General features: G+C 41.1%; 1 protein-coding gene across 1 annotated transcript; it reads right to left on the bottom strand.

The window, feature by feature from the left end:
- Positions 1-932: 932 nt before the first annotated feature.
- LOC114667226 (chymotrypsin-like protease CTRL-1) lies at positions 933-17146 on the bottom strand. The gene is made up of 7 exons (XM_028822440.2): positions 17067-17146; positions 11508-11611; positions 10892-10971; positions 8677-8758; positions 3975-4155; positions 3103-3230; positions 933-1253 (listed from the first exon to the last, which is right to left on the bottom strand). Exons 1-7 carry the CDS (start codon positions 17110-17112, stop codon positions 1092-1094), a joined length of 783 nt encoding a protein of 260 aa, XP_028678273.2. The 5' UTR covers positions 17113-17146; the 3' UTR covers positions 933-1091.
- Between the last annotated feature and the right edge of the window lie 3334 nt (positions 17147-20480).

The raw sequence follows: 20480 nt of genomic DNA, 5'->3' as shown, positions 1-20480 counted from the left end.
CCACAGCATGACACTTTTACCAGTGTGATTCACAGTGGAGATGTTGAGTGTTTGTTAATGTGAAGTATTTGGCCTACTCCAGAAATGGAATTTAATCTACTGGTCAATTTTGTTCTCATTAGACCATCAGATCTTTTTCCAGCTGATTTCGAAGACTTCTGTGTGCCTTCTGGCAAATTCTACCAGAGATGTCCTGGGTGTTTTATTTCTCTTTGCCCCTCTCCATTAAAGACGTGACTGGTGAAGCACCTGGACAGCAATTGTCGTCTGCACAGTCTCACCAGTCAGAGCCACTGTAACCTGTAACTCCTTCAGTATTCTCAGAGTCCTAACGGTGGCCTCCCTCATTTGTCTTCTTCACTCAGGTTTTGTGGATGGCCCACTCAAGGCCGATTTTCAGCTGTGCCTTACTCTTCCCATTTCCTAATGGCTGATTTAAATCCAAGGGATTTTCACTTACATGGATAATTTTTAGTCTCCATCCTGACCTGCGCTTATCATTTACTATTCCATGGAGCTGCTTGGAGTGTCCTTTTGTCTTCATTCTGTAGGTTAGGCCACCATACTGACACACTACAAGTTGGATCTTCCACAGATAGATGCATTTAGATGACAATCAACTGAAAGCCCTGACAGATGATCTCCATGTGACTTCTAAAGCCGGCTGGCTGCACCAGTGATGGCTTACTGTAGGTGTGTCATATTAAAGGCGGTGAATGCTTATGTGAGTATTTATTTTTTGTTTTGTATTTGTAATGAATTTTGATCACTTTGCAGAGATCTGCTTTTACTTTGACATTAAGGAGTGTCAAAAAAGCCAAATTAAATCCATTGTGAGTCATTGTTGTATAACAATATAATGTGAAAACGTCCAAGGGGTGAATACATTTTATAGACACTGTATATAAAGAAATGAACTGAAGTACGCAGCCTTACCTCCAGACAGAAATGTTTTAATGATCTTAATAATGCAGATAATGCGATGATTCTAAAAGCTACATCTATAAGCTGGTTGACAACTCTCTTTGGACATCTCACGGACATCTTTACATGCACATCTCTCAGGCTTGTCAGCTTTTGCCATTCTGGCTTTAATTGTTGGCCACAACCTGATCAATCCAACTGCGGAAGCTGGAAACACGGGCATAGACAGCTGGTGCCCGCACGTTGCAGTCCTGGGTGCCCCAAGACACGATGCCAATCAGGTCCCAAGTGCCGCTTCTTTCACAGACCAGTGGGCCACCTGAATCCCCCTGTATTAGGGAGGAAAAGAAAGAGTCAAAGATCCAGTAGGTGATTGGATTTTGTCCTTGTTTAAGTACATTTTCTAATTTTGCACTCATGCCCTTGTTTGTTCTCTCTTGATTGTAATGTTTGTAATTCTGCCCAGTCCCTTTCTACACTGTTACTGATAAACTAATGGAACACGCGGAGCCATGGTCTCAAAATAAAATGCAATTGAAAAGCAAATTAAAGATAAGGAGCTGTTGACACTTCTTATGGCTTCTAAATAGATATTTCTCGCAGTTGCTTTTGAAGTCAAAATGTATTTTATTACTTCTGGTGGCTCATCTTGAGTAAGCAGAAATTTTCTATTTTGGCAGCACATTCTTAAAAAATGCAGCTTGACCTTCACCACATTGTTGATGTAATCTTGCTAAACAGTAGTCTTTAAAGAAACATTGATGTAAGGATGTGAAATGCAGATGTGAAAGCAATGCATTCATATGGTAAGAGGTTTTGACTATATGACGATCTTCTCAATTGTTACCATGCATGTCTGCCTCTATGGCATTCTTGCATTCGCTGTTCTGGATTTTTTTCTTGCATGCCTATGAGCCGTCATGTTTATCTTCTGCTCACTTGCTCCATGGTCAGAATTACTTGGTCTTCTTCTTCTGTCTTGATGTTCATCACTTAATCACCTTTTGTGATATGCTTGACACTCAGCAGATGTTACTGTTCTTCTTTGTCTTTCTGCCATTATGGTGATTATCACTTGGTTTTGTGATCATTTTGCTGTAAACACCCAAGCACAGGTAAGTTTGCCACCCTTTATTTATGTTTAATAAAGTTCACTGTTTGATGGATAATAAACACAACAGTTACACTGAATTAAGAATTCTAGATCTGTATGTAATGTGTCCTGCAGGATTATCAGTAGATGGAATAACGCACACATTGGTTTTATTACAATAAACATTTCTGGGCACAAGGTTGTTGTAACCTAAAATGTCTTTAATTTCCAGAACATACAAGGCTTTATTCAGGATTAGACCTTGCTTGTATGTATGCTTTAGCATCTTGTCTTCTTATTCTTTCTTGTTCTTTATCCCTTAATCACTTTCTGCAATAGGCTGAATGCTCAGCAGATGTCACTGCTCTTCTTTTTCTTTCTGCCATTTTGGTGGGAATCAATTGTTTTCTCAATCACTGTCATAAACACATGAGCTCAGGTCCTTTTGCCGTCCTTTATGGCCACCAGGGCAGCCAACTCAAATGTTATATTCAGGATTACTTCATGTTTATCAATGAGCTCCAGCGTTTTCTCTTCTTATTGTTTCTCATTTGTTGTCACTTAATCCTCATCTGTGATATGCCTAATGATCACCTGATGTTGCTGCTATTCTTTTACTTTCTGACATAATGGTGATTATCACTTGGTTTCTCAATGACTCTGCCACAGGTCCTGGTCACCAGGTTTCTGCTACCTAAAAATGTGTGAATTTCTAGAACATATTAGTTTGTGAGTAATTGTGTGACAGATGGATGGACCTTAGCATTTTATATACTGCATATATATATATATATATATATATATATATATATATATATATATATATATATATATATATATTTAGGCCTTGAGGTGTGACCTAAGTAGGCCTATATAAACCCCGTATTGGCCTCAAGGTGGCTGATGAGACATTCTCTCCTGCTTAGGATTGCTCAGCCCCCTTCTCTGAAATCCTTTTGTGATTCTTGAAGGTTTTCTTTTTTTGGTTTTCTCAGTTTTCTTTAATTTCTTTCTATTGTATTATGTCTAAAGATCCCGGCAGCCATGTATGTGTTATGGTGCTGGATAGGCCTGCTGATGCTTACCTGGCAAGATGAGACCCCAGAGGAGCCAGCGCAGATCATCACATCAGAAATTTTGTTGCCCCAATACTGTCTGCAAGTGGCAGGAGACAGAAGTGGGAGAGCGACCTGCTGGAGACGAGGTGGGCTGGCTGTCCACAAAAGAAGATTTTATGTTAGAAAACTGACTGTAAGGCTGTTCACAATTTGTGACAACAATTGCATTTTTATTGTAGCAATGATCTTTGGACTTCCTGTGTAAAACCACTATAAAATGTGTATAACTTGTGAGGGATGGCCGGAATGCCCTCAACCTAGAAGAACAGGGGAGACAGCTTACACAGGGCTTTGTCTCCCCCAGGACACTAGATGGCAGTCAGCCCAGGCTGGGATCGCCTCATGGGTGCCCACGAGGCATGCTGGGTATTGTAGTCCCAGGGGACAGCACAGTTGGGCCCCATGAGTCCACCAGGGAGAGCTGTGGGATTTGGGAGTCCCTATACGCCATAGGGCTCCAATCTCGCCGAGGTGTTTTGGAGCCACAGCTTCATATAACCAGAAGTACTCCCGGGGATTGGATAAAAGGGGCTGCCTTCCACAACTCAATGAGCAAAAGTCTTGAGGAACATTTGGGTGGAGGAATGGAGGCAATGGCAAAATCAGAGAGAAGAGATGGAAAAGTATTGCTGTGTTTATTGCACTTGTGGCTGGGGTGGGAAACACTTACTTGAAGAGTTTCCCAAAATAAAACTCTTTCATTCCTTTTATATTTGTGTCCAAGGCTTTGTGTCAGGTGTTTAGGGAGCTGGAGCACCCCCTGGTATCCACAAACTGCATTGTGAATTTAAGCTCTACCTCCAAGGTAAAACAATACACTACAAGGAAAGGTTACTCACTAGTGGTGAGAGTGCGACCCCATCCAGTTGTCACACAACGGGTCCCTGATGGAATATTGACACTTGAAGGTGCAAGGCAAACAGGTGACACCCGAGCTGTGATTTGGGCTTGCGAGGACAACTTGAGCAAGGTAATGTCATTGTTGAAATTGGAAGGATTCCAGTATGGGTGGGTGATGGCCTAAATGAGCAAACAAAAGAGACTTTAAAAAATGGAATAAAAACATTGACTGGCACTTTGAAATCACTCACTTTTAATTTGATATAATGCCTTTCACATCAGTTGCATAGAACAGAATATACCACTCATAAGTCGACATCACAGTGACCGCTTGATGGTAACTTAATTGGTAATGCTATTGTGAGGGACAGCCCTGGTGAAGGCAGTAGGGGGGCCTTGAGTTATGCTGGATATTGTGGACAGAACCCTGTGAGGACAGCAGGTTCCTCTTGAGAGATCTCTGACCAGGTGTCTCTCTCCAAAGGACATTCCAGCTTTTTTTCCCAAAGTGTTACAGTGTAATATCAGAAGTATTTACAAGCTGGGGCTTACAAAGAGGCCTTAGCCACAAAGTCAATGAACTTGGACACTGGGGAAGAGCTGGACAAGAGTTCAAATAGTGAGTGGCAGAATGGCCTGGTGTGATTCAGAAAGGGTATTTGGGGTAAGAAAGAAAGTGTGTTGGTACTGGAATGAGGTGGGAAACTGCTATTTACAGTCCACCAGTTAGTCAGGACCTTTTACTTGTTACTCAGTGTTGCTTTCCTTCCTAGTGTTTATCATTTGTGTAATAAACCACCTTATTGTAGTAGTGTGATCTCTATAGTGTATTTTTTTGGGTTTAGGGATATATCCCCAATTGATCACAGTGTGTTATCACTTTAATAGCGCTCACAAAATTGTAAGATGCTTTACAGAAATACTTATTTGGGGCCTTCTAACGTTTCCACTATGCTATATGTAGATTCATGGCCTTCACTTCTAGTCTATTATGGAGACACAAGCTGTACTAACTGTCTAAGATGGGTTGAAATCTAAGTAATCAATGTAAACCCCAGCTTTAACATTTGAACATTTATTACAAATAGTAATAAAATGCATTGCATTTTTTCTTCCAACAGATGGCACATCTCAAGAAGTTGAAGTATTAAAATGCATTCCTACAAATTTTTGTGATGTGTCATCTCTTGGAATGACAAATGTAATGCATTTGTCTCTATTATTTGCCATTTGGTATGGAATTTGTAAAAGATTAATGATTGTGATGTGCCATCCATTGGAATGACAAACGCATTACATATGTCTCTTTAATATACTGTACTAGCTGTCCCCTGTGGCTCTGACCACGTAGTAGTGAAATGGGACATTGAGGAGGGCCCTGCCCGGCTCTCTACTCCTGAGGTCACGCTTCCACCTCCCCTTGGCACGCAGCCTCTGTCTCAGATTGGCATGAATATATCGCTCCTGCAAGTGAACTATGATTCTTAGCACGATGAGAGACGTCACAAAATCAACCGGAATGTTCAAGCAAATTATAGAAAAAAACATGATCTAAATCTGTTAAGTAGTTCTCTCGTGAAAGTGGACAGACAGACAGACAGACAGAGAGACGTTGGATTTTATATACAGTATATAGAGATGGCATTTGGTATGGTATTCATAAAAACTATTAATGTTTGTGATATGCCATCTGTTGGAATGACAAAGCCATAGCAACTGGACAAACACACAGATACACAGAACCACTGACACTTCTCCTTTTATTAAGGTGGACTACAGAATATCCATCCATCCTTTATCCAACCCGCTATATCCTAACTACATGGTCACGGGGGTCTGCTGGAGCCAATCCCAGCCAACACAGGGCGCAAGGCAGGAAACAAACCCCGGGCAGGGTGCCAGCCCACCACAGGGCACACACACACACACCAAGCACACACTAGGGCCAATTTAGAATCGCCAATCCACCTAACCTGCATGTCTTTGGACCGTGGGAGGAAACCGGAGCACCGGAGGAAACCCTCGCAGACACGTGGAGAACATGTAAATTCCACGCAGGGAGGACCCGGGAAGCGAACCCAGGTCTTCTAACTGTGAGGCAGCACTGCTATCACTGTGCCACCGTGCCGCTCTATCTAGCGTTATGCTAATTGTATATTATAAGGTCATTAAAGGATGAGTTTGAATTGGTTGCTTAAAAAGAAAGACGCAGCCTTCTAATAATAACTAATCAGTCCTGCCGTTTCATTTCATGGTTTTGCAGGCTTTGACTATGATCCCCACAGAGTGAGAAGTCTACTTAGAACTGACTTCACAAAGGTTCTACGCTATAACTCTGTTGGTATGAGCTCCAATATATGAGACAGCGACACTTTAGATCTTATGAAGAAAACCTGGAGTGGGAGAGATAAGTAAAATGTATGAGCGTTTAGTAATACTGGTGGCAGAGATGAAAGGGCATGAACGGGCTAACAGCTGGACTGCCAGGGATGGAGGCCGAGTCTGATCTCATTGGAAAACACATGTCCCCCCAATGCCCACTAGTTCAAGAAATGTGTCAAGAAGTCACAAGATTCCTTAAAGTTAAGGCTTATACAGAGGCTTAGTCTCTTTCTGACTGTCTGCTGCTTCATTCATTCAGAGGACCATCCATCCAAGGGTCACGCTGCGCTACGCTACACTAGAGGCCAAGTCAACATACTAAGACAGAGAGCCACCTGTTAGTAAGAATGTTGGATGCAAGATGAGCTGCTTATTATGCATTATTTTACCTGCCCTCATTTTACTTTATTGTGGGGACAAATGGAAATCCTAAATTAATCTGTCTATGAATAAAAAGTGTATTTTTTTCCTCCAGCTTGTTCTGGTGCTCTGTCTAATTGCCTGGAGTTATGGATGTAAAGGTAAGGAGGATGTGTTAAACTCTAGGAGACGGCAACTCTGACCATAACCAGTTAACCAAGGGCTATACATGGGATTTGGGGCATTCTGTTAAGGTCTACATAATAAGGAATCTGAAAGAGAAAACAGGGTCACCCTAGGACCCCAGCATGTCAAAATAATAATTTACAATGCAGACATTCAAGTATAGCATATTAGTGCCAGACTGACATAAAAATCTTCAACCCACTTAATTCAACTGAGCTCTGTGGAAGATGGAGTTATCTCACTAGCATTAGGTGTAAGACAGGGGTCAGGCCACTAAGGAGAATCAGTCCACTGTATGATCCACTAATACTGGGCTAAGTTTGAATTTCCAGTGTCTCCTGACACACACGTCTTTGGGATGTGTGGGGAAAACTGAAGCAACCAGAAAAAAATGTCTCTAAAACACAGGAAAAACATACTAACTGTCAGTGGAAGCTGAACCCAGAATGGCAAATCAACCAGCACTAATGGCTGTGCCTCTGTGCCTAGTGTTAGACTATTCACAGAAAAGATTAAAATGTGATCCAATAAAAAAAATCAATGATATGGGTTAAGATCTCTAATAACATTTATAGTACTAGGGTGTTGTACCGTGGTAGCCATTATAGAAATACAATTGGAACCTGTTGTGATGTGAGATTTTGTATATAACTTGATAAATATTTTGTATGTCTTTATTTGTAACTTAGACAAAGCAATGTAATTTAGTGTTACATTAGTGAAAAGCATTCATGTTTACAACCCAACCCCAGGACCGAGTCTCGTTGAATTTTACAGCAGAGTTAGGGGGAAGTGCCTGAAACAAGTTTGGTAAATGCTTCTCTGTAGTCTCTCAACTCCCACACAAAGCCAGGCTGCTTAACTGGCAAACTTTACCTTAACATATGGTTTTGGGAGATGGCAGGTGTTAAGATGTTCTATTCCCCCATTGGTCTGAAGTATGGCTGTTTGGGACTGGCTTGTATCAGAAGCCTTTAAGTACCATGACACCCTATTGGCTGTAGGGGTTGGACAGAACATCTATAAATTTGCTCACTCCCTCACTCTCTCTTTCTCTTACCAATGGATGAAGGAGCACCTCACACACACCATGAACTGAGAAGGACAACACAATGAAGAGCACAGCTCGGCAGCCATATTGAGACAGGCATGTGACCTGTTCTGAAGAAAGCTGACCACAAAATGATGCCTTAACTAGAGACATTTTTAAGTAGCTAACAAGTCTATGTGACGCCTGAAACAACACATCAACATTTATCAGGTTGTATGGTTGCCAATATTCAAATATACTTTGCATATTGTTATTATTTATGAATATTATCCATAATACATTATTTTATGTGTAACTTAACTCTTGCTTGTCTTTTACTACACCTAATTGCCTGAGGTTATAGATGTAGGAGGGAAGGTGGGGAGAAGTTATATACTATAATACCTTATAAACAGTGGTACAGGTAAATCTGTGAGATTTGAGGCGTTCTGACAAAGGGTACATATTAATAATACAAAAGGGGAAAGTAGAGCAATATATTACTTTACGTAGACAAAACAGAATTAAACCAAAAGAAGGCAGAAAATGTAAAGGTCAGAAGGTCACACACTAGTGCCAATTTAATGATGCTAATCCACTTGCATGTTTTTGGACTTTGGCAGGAAATCCACACAGACGCATGGAGAACATACATACATCACACAGGGAGGACCCAAGTTCTGGTCACGTTGCTGAGAGACAGCAGTGATACCACTGGGTAAAATAAGAGTCAAAAAGCCTACCCTGGAAACAGTCTTGATTTGGATGACCTCTGCGTTGGAAGACCTGTCATACTCTCCAAGAATTACACGGTGACGGCTGGGACTGGAAAGAAAAAGCAAAAAAAAAATAATTCCAAAGCAATTGAAAATCAATTTTGCTTCGCCTAGCTTATAATTCGTTTATGTTAATCACGCCATTCATCACCAACGTTCATGTGTTTTTAATGGTTCAAGCAAAGGCATTCCTAGAAAGGCTAAGGAATCTGATGCTTAAACTTAAATGTTGTGTGGGAGGTATGATTGTTCACATATGTCTGATGGCACTGAGCAGATGAAATCTCAAGGACGGGTTGCGTAACTCACATACTGTATCTGTCTGTTTCATCTGTCGCTCTTGGAGGAAAGTCTATGAGTGATGTGCCACTTCGTCATTGGCTGGTCCTTCATATTAGACGTTTAAGAAAGAAGTTACACCAACAAGATGTCATTCGGGGTGACCTAAGAATTGTGACAGGTTTGCCAATGCACTGTGCTTTTATCAGACACTATTCTGTTAATTAAGTTCTATTAATTAGCTGGCAAACACATGGGCTTTGCTAATGTCCTACAGGGACCAATTTAACTGTACACCAGAAGTAATGGAGAGAGGCTGACACCATCTATAATAAGGCTGGGTTCACATGTTATCAAACAGACAGGAAATACGAGTATCTGAGTCAGTAATTCCAAATAAACACCCTAGAAACTCGGAGTCCGAAAATAGAGATAACACAATGCTAACCAAACTATCCAAGTTGCAATGTAACGCTAACCTTTCACCTTACTCAATTTATATCAAGTAAAAAATGTAACCTGATCAGCCAGAAATGCATTTTTTAGTTAAATTACATGTGGAATAAAGTAATAAATTATAAGATTTTCTAAGCTGGCGTAATCCTGAGCAACGTCATGTGGGACTGGAGACTATTCCAGCAAGCATAGGGTGTAAGGCAGGATCAATCCCTGGACAGGGTGCCGGTCCATCACAGGGTGAACACACGCACATTAGTGCCAATTTAGTGATGCCAATCCACTTGCATGTTTTTGGACTTTGGCAGGAAATCCACACAGACACATGGAGAACATGCAAACTTCACACAAGGAGGACCCAAACTCTGGTCTCGTTACTGAGAGACAGCAGTGATACCACTGCACCACCATACCCCCCCAGTTCAAAGTAACAGACATTTAATATGTGTAGTTTGCGCTTTATTATCAAGAAACAAATGTCATTTATGTTTAATTACTTTTTTGGCAGGGCAGCACGGTGGTGCAGTGGGTAGCGGTGCTGCCTCACAGTTAGGAGACACGGGTTCGCTTCCTGGGTCCTCCCTGTGAGGAGTTTGCATGTTCTCCCCGTGTCTGAGTGGATTTCCTCCCACAGTCCAAAGACATGCAGGTTAGGTGCATTGGTGATCCTAAATTGTGCTTGGTGTGTGTGGGCTGGCGCCCTGCTCGGGGATTTGTTCCTGCCTTGCACCCTGTGCTGGCTGGGATTGGCTCCAGCAGACCCCTGTGTTAGGATATAGCGGGTTGGGTAATGACTGACTGACTTTTTTTGGCAAGTAACAAATCAATGGTAACTTTGCATTTCCCCAAAAAGTCCAAGTAGAAATAAACGTGAATGTAATGAAGTGAGAAATGGTGACATGTCACAAGTTGGGGCTCCAAAAAACTGATAGCTCACAAACACAGCTTAACTCTTTCTGTTCTCATTTCCAGAAGAAAGGAAGTCCTGCCCAGTGATCTGTTCATCCCGGATTCCACCTTTACCTCCATAAAAGGAAGACTTTAGTGGAAAAATGTTTGTCATTTGATCAACGCACCACTGGAGGATGAACCTCACAGCAAAGCACCACTATAATTTCCTCAGACTTATGTCTCACTTCACACCAATACTGCAAATAAACGGGACTCTCCCGGCGGGGATGCCAACACTCTTTATGCTTCATTCTTCTCATTCTTACACAGGTTATGTCTGATTCTTTTCACACAAGTGATACACTTAAAAACACAACAAAAATGTTATTGTGCAACAAAGCATAAAAAACTCTTTCTTGAGAATATTCTGTTATGTATTTAAGGGAACACAGGTGGAATGCTGGACATCAAGATGGTCAGGCAGAGCTCCGTAAGGTGGCATTAACAACAAATAATGATCTAATGATGAATTATTCAATTAAAAATTGACGCTTACTTGAAATTGCAGTGAGCTGCTGTCACAACCCAGTATGGACTAATCAGGGATCCTCCACAGAAGTGAAAACCATTGGTTTCCTAAAAGAAGAAACATCTTTTATTGAAAAATGCTAGAATGGCTTCTGTAATAGTAATAGTTATAAACAGTATTGCCACGTGTACCCTGTATTGAAATGTCCAAATTCATTTCCAAAAAATTCAAAGCAGGATCTTGAAAGCCTGCAAAACTATTATTAGTGATCTATAAGAAGCCACTCTATCACAGGATGCACTCATTCACTAAAGCTCTGACCAGAGTTGACAGTCAACCTAAGGTGAACATCTTTGGAATGTGGGATAAAAGTCCAATAATAGGAAAAAGTCCACATAGATATCAGTAGAATACACAAAAACAGAATTCAAGTTAAGTCTTCTGGTGTTGTTAGGTAGCAGGGTTAAGCACTGAACCACAAAGCCTCCCATTGTTATCAATTCTTGTATTAAAATTGGACATTCTATTCACTCCTGCCATGTTGTAGACTGAGCTTCAAAATACCAGAATAAACAGAAACTTCTTGAATTGTTAACAAGTAGTTGACTAACATCAGGCGTCTTCTTATGAAGTATTAGTTTACCTGCAGGGACACTTGCCAGGGCCAGGATCCTGGAACAGCATTCTCTCCATTAATGATTTTCGAGTAGCCACTTACAACTGGCCTTATAGATGGGACTCCACAGCCTGAGGAGAAAAGCAATGGTGGGAAAACTCGATAAAAGGAAAACCAACTCTTTTACATTTAACAGTAATCCATCCATCCGTCCACCCACCCATCTTATTTACTAACCCTCTTGTTCAGTGCAGAGTTATGGCGAACCAAAGCTGCCTACAGAGAAGGAACCAACACTGGACTGGGCATCACAGGGTGTGTGTCGTGAACATGTTCACTTTCAGCATTAGTTTAGATTCTCCAACTAGTCTAACACACATGACTTTGAGATGCAGAAGACAAACCAGAGTGATTGGAATTATCTAAATTATCTTTCATAATAATAGTAGGCAAAATGGGCAGCACATCCATATGTGTGGATCCCAGTGAATTTATTAGTAACTTTTTTGTGTATTGTTCAATGAGGTGATGAAGCATGATCCATTTAGAAGAACTATTTAATAACGATGACCGTTCTGGACACCTAACTGATTTGAATCATTTGGCTTATTTCATTGGAGAGATGATCATTGACTCACTAATTTAATTACATGTAGGACGTCCTGTCAAGGGTTTATCCCTGCTTTCTACCTGATGATGCTCCACCATTGAAGTAGTTTGAGAATGTTATCAAAATTGGATCCAAAGTGCAAAGCCCTACTTTTCACCCACCCATAAAATGTAATCAGCAGATTTGTAGTAGTAGGGTGTTGTACCCTTTTAGCCATTATGGATGTATTGAGAAGTCAAGCAAAATTACACCTTTTATTGGCTAACTAAAAAGATTACAATATGCAAGCATTTGAGACAACTCAGGCCCTTTCTTCAGGCGAGATGTACTGTAATTCTTACCGTGATTACATCTTTCCTGAAGAAGGGGCCTGAGTTGCCTCGAAAGTTTGCATATTGTAATCTTTTTAGTTAGCCAATAAAAGGTGTCATTTTGCTTGACTTCTCACTACATCAGCAGATTCAGAAGACTCATAATCAATTCTCTTGTCATTTTCACACTTATAATTATCAGGCAGTCACTTGATAGTCACCATGACCATCATCCTGTTGGATCTCTGACATGGAGATGTAGTGGGGCCGACACAAGGGACACGTCAGTTCACCTGTTGATTCATTCAGCATTTTAGCTTTTTAAATCATCACAAGTTCTTAATGATACTGTAGTGTTCGCATTCTGTAGATCTACTGCTTAAATAAAATCATTTTTGAAAAATATTTAGATTTCTGAGGGAAACTTGATCTGTTAGTTTATTTATCTATTTATTAAATTTTATTTCTGGACATTTGATCCTGGAGAGTTCAAATTCTGGTGTGATTTGATGTCATTCACGTAACTAACGGTGTCCATTCAGAAAGGAGTCACAGCTCTTCACCTGATCTTGTCTACCTGACTCTACCAGTGGCCTAAACGTTGTCCTCTTACGGCTCTTAAAATTGGCCCTTCCACCCTAAGTGTCAGCCAATATGAGATTTATTAAGCCATGTCTGATTTAGCCTTACAAGATCAAGCATCACTATGGCAAATGTAACATATGAAAACAAAAATAACCAACAGGTAAACCGTCAACAGCACGAAAGGGACTCTCCTTCATCATTTCTTGTAATTTGCATTTGAAAGGAAAATTGTTTACAACCCCCAAATATTTTCTACTCACATTACTAATTTTCTTTATGTTTTTTCCTGCTCACATTTCAGATTAGCGCTCTTTTCTAATGAATCCATCCTTCTTGTTTTAAATCATTTGCCTAACCATTCCTCATGTGGATTTTGCACATTATACTCAGGTTTGTGTGAGCTTTACTCTTGGTACTCCAATTATTTTCCCACATTTGAGTATGTTGGTATTATTGGTGATTCTAAATGTTCCAAAATGGACCTTACTATATGGTGTGGCTTGCTCTCCAAGGCTGTTTCTTGTCTTGAGCCCAGTACTGTTGGAATGGGCTGTGGAAAACAGGGGCAGGGAAATGATATGTAGTGAGTTCTTAGATCAGCCTAAATCACTGTTCATATACACCCCTTGGTACTTATGGTCCCGAACAATCTCCATTTCTACACCCCAAATCCACCACTAGTTCTTTAGCTTTATTGGTGTTGACCTACAGCTGACTCGGCTCACACCAGACAACAAAACTGTCCACTACTCTCCCATATTCCATCTTATCACCATGCCCGATACTTCCCACTTATCCAAAATCATCAGAGAATTTCTGCAAATGGCAGCTTTCTGTGTTGTAGCTAAAATCTGTAGTATACAAGGTGAATAGGAACAGTGACAGAACTGTTCCTTGTGGAGAACCAGTACTACACAGGAAAATGTCAGACACACTGCTTTGTAGGCACACATACAGTGGCCTTCCAGTTAAATAGTCCTTGATCCATGAGACTAAGGGAGCATCCGCCTGCATTGCAGACAGCTTACTCCCCAGTCTGGCTGGCTGGATGGTGTTAAAGGCAAATGAGAAATCAAAGGACATAATCCTAAGAGTTCCTCCTGGCTTGTCTAGGTGACTGTAGGCACTGTGCAGCGGGTAGATGATGGCCTCTTCAACCCCAATCCTCTCCTGGTAGGCAAATTGGAGGGAATCCAATGCAAACCTAACCAGGGGGCATTATTATCTCTCTATTATAAAAAAAATCTTGGGAGGGAGACAAGGGAAACGAGACGTGATATTCTGAGACGAAACATTATCTTCTTCGAAGACACTTTGATGTCACGCGGGACAAGGCAGTGAGACAAAAGGACAGCTGCTGTACAGGTTTTTAAATGATCGATAAGCAACACGACAAGTAGAACACGCAGCTTGCCAGCAGCAAGCCAGCAGATGATCTGACTGCATCTCCTTAGTGTGCGTTCAGCCCACCCCACCTTCACAATGCGAGCAGCCTTATACGTCCCGCAAGAATGAGATTTAACCACACCTGGGGCCGGAAATAAAGGACAAAGAGTAGATGACAAAGTAGAATGTCATAAAGAATTTAAAAATATTGGCGCGGTACACATGCACAACAGGTTAGAGATAATGGAATTCAAAAAAAGATGGCGCAAACAAATGAAAATTATTACTCTGTGAAATAAAGGAACAGCGAAAAGAGATCGAATATCCATCCATTTTTCAACCCGCTGAATCTGAGCGCAGGGGTCTGCTGGAGCCAATCCCAGCCAACACAGGGCGCAAGGCAGGAACCAATCCCGGGCAGGGCACCAACCCACCGCAGGACACACACACACACTGAGGACAATTTAGGATCGCCAATGCACATAACCTGCATGTTTTTGGACTGTGGGAGGAAACTGGAGCACCACGCAGACATTGGAAGAACATGGAGAGAACATACAAACTCCACGCAGGGAGGACCCGGGAAACAAACCCAGGTCTCCTTACTGCAAGGCAGCAGCACTACCACTGCACCACCGTGCCACCCCCAGAGATCGGGTATATTGTTCAGGTTTAAACTTTAAGTCAGAGACTTGTAGATCGTCTAATTCGTGTTGCCAGCGAAAATTAAAAGATTCCAAAAACGTTGTTGGGTATGAAGTCCCGTGAGATGGAGACTTTTAACATGAGATTCTTTCAAGTCACGCCCTATTTACAACTATTTGCAAACAAGACCAGGGTCATCTAACCTCAGTCATGTGAATGTTTTTGGCAGACACACTTCCTGTGCTCTCAGCTCTTATAGATTTTATCAGGACAATAAATTTATATGTTCCAGATGACACGTCAACAGCAAAGCGAAGAAAGAGTGTGGACAAACATTCGAGAAAGTCATTTTATTTATTAGAGAGAAAGAAACGATAGACACTCACAGGCAGATATATGTGGCGTTGTCACGATGTAAGTCCAAACAAGGAATCAAAATTCAATGCGATCTTGCAGAAAAGATAATTCCAAATATTGTTTTTACAAAAGTTTTAAGCCCTAAACCCTTAACTAGAACCTGTGAGTTTAGTAATAAAAATAATAATCATTCTCCAACACAAGCAATTGAAGATGTGAGTTCCAAAATCTGATGGAACTGAAGCGCACGGATAATCTGTACGACAGAGTAATTGAACTGTTTTTGAGGAAAGAGAGGAGGATGGATTTTGTTTATAAATAATCCGAATTTTTGGTGCGTAAAACGTTGCGATTTTCCTAAATAATATTGCAAGTTTTTATTGATGTTTTTTATGTGTGTCACGGACTGTAGCGGCAGTAGAAAGGAACTTGTTCACCTCTGGTTTGTCTATTCAATAAAGGCATTTATTGTGACTACAAGAGTTATCTATCTGCGATGCAACGGCTCTTTATACTGTATTTCTGCATATTAAGATGGTTTTTATAACCATAAATTAGTTTTTGAGGGGCGGGTTAATTCAGATGGAGCACTACTGAAGGCCTAGGTGTGAAATGCATGGTCCGCCACTGTGTGAATGTGACTTTTCATGCAGTTGGTCATGCATCGAAAAAATATTTGAGCTTCAAAACCTGCTAATTACAACAGTGTAGCGCTATAGTTTAAGGGATTTAGTTTCAAAATCTGTCTTACGGACCCAGATTTTCCTATTTATCTCCAAAATTTATCTTTTGTACTTAGCTGATTTTGGAACTGAGCTCTTCAATTACTCAAGGCTGATTTTTGGGTTCACTTTTTGCATTTATAAATCTGTGTAATGAGTCAGATTTCAGAGGAGAGCACTATATTAGACATTTAACTGCATAGATCTGAAGTGGGTTTGTCTTCTTATTTGTAGTCTACTTTGACTGATCTTGTCCCATCTAACTATAGATTGGGCCCAGGAAGTTAGGTGCACATCAATTATGATCAAAGCTACTGATGCAACTGATATTCACAAATCCTCAGTTCAAAGGGTTACTTTAACACAGACAGATTTGGATAGAAACAATGAGAACCATCACACCTTTCCATAGGACCCAGGCTTCAGTGATATCTCTTCAAAATGGAGGTGGTGGTTCACATGAAAATAATTTATTAAAGTCCACTAGAATATTGTTATACTGTAAATAGGTAGTTTTGCTTATTAATTCTCTGTCTGTGTTAACTGGTCATGTATTACGTGTGTGATGTCTACCTGCCTACACAGCACCCATGATTGATGTTTTCATCGAATGCCTGCCTGAAACAGTTTAACTCAAATCTACCAATGGACCAACCAATAAGCCTTCATTCAGTAGAGGTGCCTGCTCTACGTCTTTATGACGATCAAATGTTCTGTCTGAGAGTTTTAATAATAATAATAATAATAAATCTTTTCATTTATATAGTGCTTTTCTCACTACTCAAAGCGCTTAGCTCAAGGGCCCAACAGAGCAGAGTCCCTGTTGGCATTTACGGGATTCAAACCGGCAACCTTCCGATTGCCAGTGCAGATCCCTAGCCTCAGAGCCACCACTTTTTTTAAAGCTCAGTTTTAAAAGTGAAAGACACTTCGTAAAGAAGCATACAGATCAACTAGTTAGAAAACTCACCCAAGGCAGAGCCCACCAACGCCAGGCAGCTCAGCAACCAAAGCATTTCCACCTCAGTTCTTGACTACTAAGTACTTCAGGAGTCTGTGCAGGACCTTGGGTTAGGGGACCATTTTATTTTTTAATGGCAACCTTGAGCTTCGGACCTGTTATCACCATCTTTGTTGATAACATGAGAATATTTAGATTAATGTTCTTTATTTGTCCCCTAGAGGAAATTATATTTTACAGAGGCTCCAAAATATATAATATGATAAAAACCAAAAACAACAAGGAAAAAAAAATGTTTGCTTGGGTAATAGAGAGCTGCTACTGTCAGTACAGACTTGTAGGTGGCAGTAAGGTCAGACCTGCTTAGACTGTGTCACGGGTTGATATTTAGAGTCAATAATACTTGGATAGAGCAGTGGCCATGACTGAACAGACCTAACAGGCCTTGATTCCTTCTTTAAAATCAATTGATTCATGGTACAGAATGAAACGTGTCTGTTGCTAAGTCAGTCAGGATGATGTAATTTACTTTTCAGGGCAGTAACATGGACCAGGGGTCCCTAACATCCGGTCCTGGAGGACCACCATGGCTGCAGGTTTTCATTCTAACCCTTTTCTTAATGAGTGACCTGTTTTTGCTGCTAATTAACTTCTTTTGAACTCATTTTAATTGACTTGTTCTTGAAGACTCAGAACTCTTTTTCTTTTTCCGTAATTAGCAGCCAAACAATAATGAGATACAAAATGAGCCAAAACAACTGGTGTCCACCATACAATATGTGAAAATAAAGAAAGATGAAGGTCTCAGGAATGTCGATCTGCTCAGGTCCCCAAAATATTTTAACAGAGCTCCTAGAAGGAGAAAATCAACAATTTCGGAAATTTCTGCTATTGCACAATGCGCGCAGCAACAAGCCATGGAATTAAAGAACGAGTTTAATTAAGAATAAGAATCAGCACCTCATTAAGCAACTGCATGGAGTGAAATTGGTTGGAGTTTGAGGCCCTGACTTGGTTGGCCTTCTGTTGGCTCCCTCACTTCACATTTCATTTCTATTTGGGTGCCATTTAAGGCAAGAAATTAAGCAATTCAGAGGAACAATGAAGAAATTCAGAGGAACAAATCTTAAACAAGCAATCCAATTAAAATGAATTCACAATGAGTTAATTAGCAGCACAAACGAGGCATTCATTTTAAAAAAAGGGTTAGAATGAAAGCCTGCAGGACCGGAGTTGGCGACCCCTGACATGGACAAATTCAGTCTGCAATTCAATGCCTGGATCACACATTTAGTTTTAATTGTACTGTGCTCCCTTTGTTATCACTGCACATTCACAAAAAGCTCAAGTCCTCCTCTTGCTTTATCCACTCAGTCTGATGAATCTCGTCCAGCATTAAAATAATGTCTGAAATAAGAGGCATAAGCCAGTTCTCCACAGTACCTGAGCGCGCCATAACTCACTATAAGATATAACAGTTCAAATAAAGTGATACCAGGTCTGAATCCTTTCCATGTTGATTTAGTCCTCACCCCAGATGTTTGCCTCTTTGACCTCCAGGCAAGCCTGCAACCTCCATCTTTGCTTTGGACATTCGCCCCTTTGCCCAACTTCATCCACAGATGAGCAGCTCTTCCAACAGGGTGTAACGGAGTTCTTTTAGGCGACGATGAACGCATTGCTACCAAAGTAAATGCAGGAATGTTTAATACGTCCCACTTTACTTTTACTTTTTAGGGTCTTTAATATTCTCTGATGTTACAGACATTGGCAGCCATCAGATCTTTTACACTCACTGCGTGACATTTCTCAAGTTCGCAGCTTGTCTGAGAGGCAGGTCTGAGTTGACAGCAGCAACTCTTCAGTTCAGTTCAGTTTAAAAATTCATTAAAAAATGTATGGTAACAAGCCAGAGGCCAACATTTAACATTATAAATTAATAACATTAATTAATTACATTAAAACCATTACTACTTCTAAAATAATTCTAAATAAATTTTAAAACAAGAAAAGCGAGTCTGGGTGGCGCAGTGGGTAGCGCTGCTGCCTTGCAGTTAGGAGACCCGGGTTCACTTCCCTGGTCCTCCCTGCGTGGAGTTTGCATGTTCTCCCCGTGTCTGCGTGGGTTTCCTCCCACAGTCCAAAGACATGCAGGTTAGGTACATTGGCGATCTTAAATTGTCCTTAGTGTGTGCTTGGTGTGTGCCCTGCGGTGGGCTGGCGTCCTGCCTGGGGTTTCTTTCCTGCCTTGCGCTCTGTGTTGGCTGGGATTGGCTCCAGCAGACCCCCGTGACCCTGTAGTTAGGATATAGTGGGTTGGATAATGGATGGATGGATGGATGGATGGATGGATGGATGGATGGATGGATGGATGGATGGATGGAAAAGAGAGCCTTTGCTAAGGCTGCTGCATGGTGTGGCACCCTCTTGGGAAGCACACATTCCCAAATAGAAAAGCCCAACCATGTTTCATGTACTTACCTATTTACAGATTTTTTATTTTAATACTTCTAAGTGCAAGGTGACCCAGTGGTGCAATGGTACCAATTCTACCTCACAACAAGAAGCTCGAGTTTCACATCCCAGTTTGCTCCCACGGCCCAAAGACACGCAGGCGATGCAGGTGGATTGGCAATGTTAATTGGCCCTATTGTGTGTGTGTGTGTGTGTGGTGTGAGTGTGTCCACCCTGAAATGCACTGGGGTCCTGTCCAGGGATTGTTCCTGCCTTATGCTCTGTCTTTCCTACAATGCTGCTCAGTATAAAGCAGGTTAAGAAGATGGCTGGATCGGTAGCTCTAAGTGCACAGTGAGTTGCATGGCTGCAAGTGTTGAGGGGTATCACAGTTATAAGAATTAAAGTTCAATTTGTCATCTGTTACTTGATGAGCCAAGTCTTGTTTTTTGTCCTCTTCTCTCCTACATTCTACAAAGGAGCACATTGAGTGAAATTGTCCAACATGAGAGTTGTAAGTCAGTGTCGGATTGGGCGCTGCATCTGCCTGGCATCCTGGCTAACACTTGTACCGTCATTGTACTCAAAAAGAGCTGTGCACCATGACAGCATCTAGCCACCTACAATCATATGGACAAAGTGAGCTAAGAACATGTATGGATGGTAACAACAGACAGAGTACAGCATTTTGTGTCCTGGATGGAAGAGCCATCTAATCACTTTGATCACATATGAAAAGAAAGCTTTTTAAGGTTTTCAAACTTACTAAAAGCAAGTCTTGTTAATACTGTGAGCCCCATAAGGACATATATGACAAAGTCAGACTAACTCCGGGGTGTCTAACTCCGGTCCTGGAGGGCCGCGGTGGCTGCAGGTTTTTATTCTAACCGTCTTCTTAATTGGTGACCAGTTTTTGTTGCTAATTAACTTCTTTTGCTTTAGTTTTAATTGACTTGACTCGGGCCCTTT

This window comes from Erpetoichthys calabaricus, chromosome 17, assembly GCF_900747795.2.
Source record: "Erpetoichthys calabaricus chromosome 17, fErpCal1.3, whole genome shotgun sequence".
NCBI classification, from domain to species: domain Eukaryota; kingdom Metazoa; phylum Chordata; class Cladistia; order Polypteriformes; family Polypteridae; genus Erpetoichthys; species Erpetoichthys calabaricus.
The sequence above is the reverse complement of the archived record's forward strand: the minus strand, read 5'-3'. Positions and strand labels throughout refer to the sequence as shown.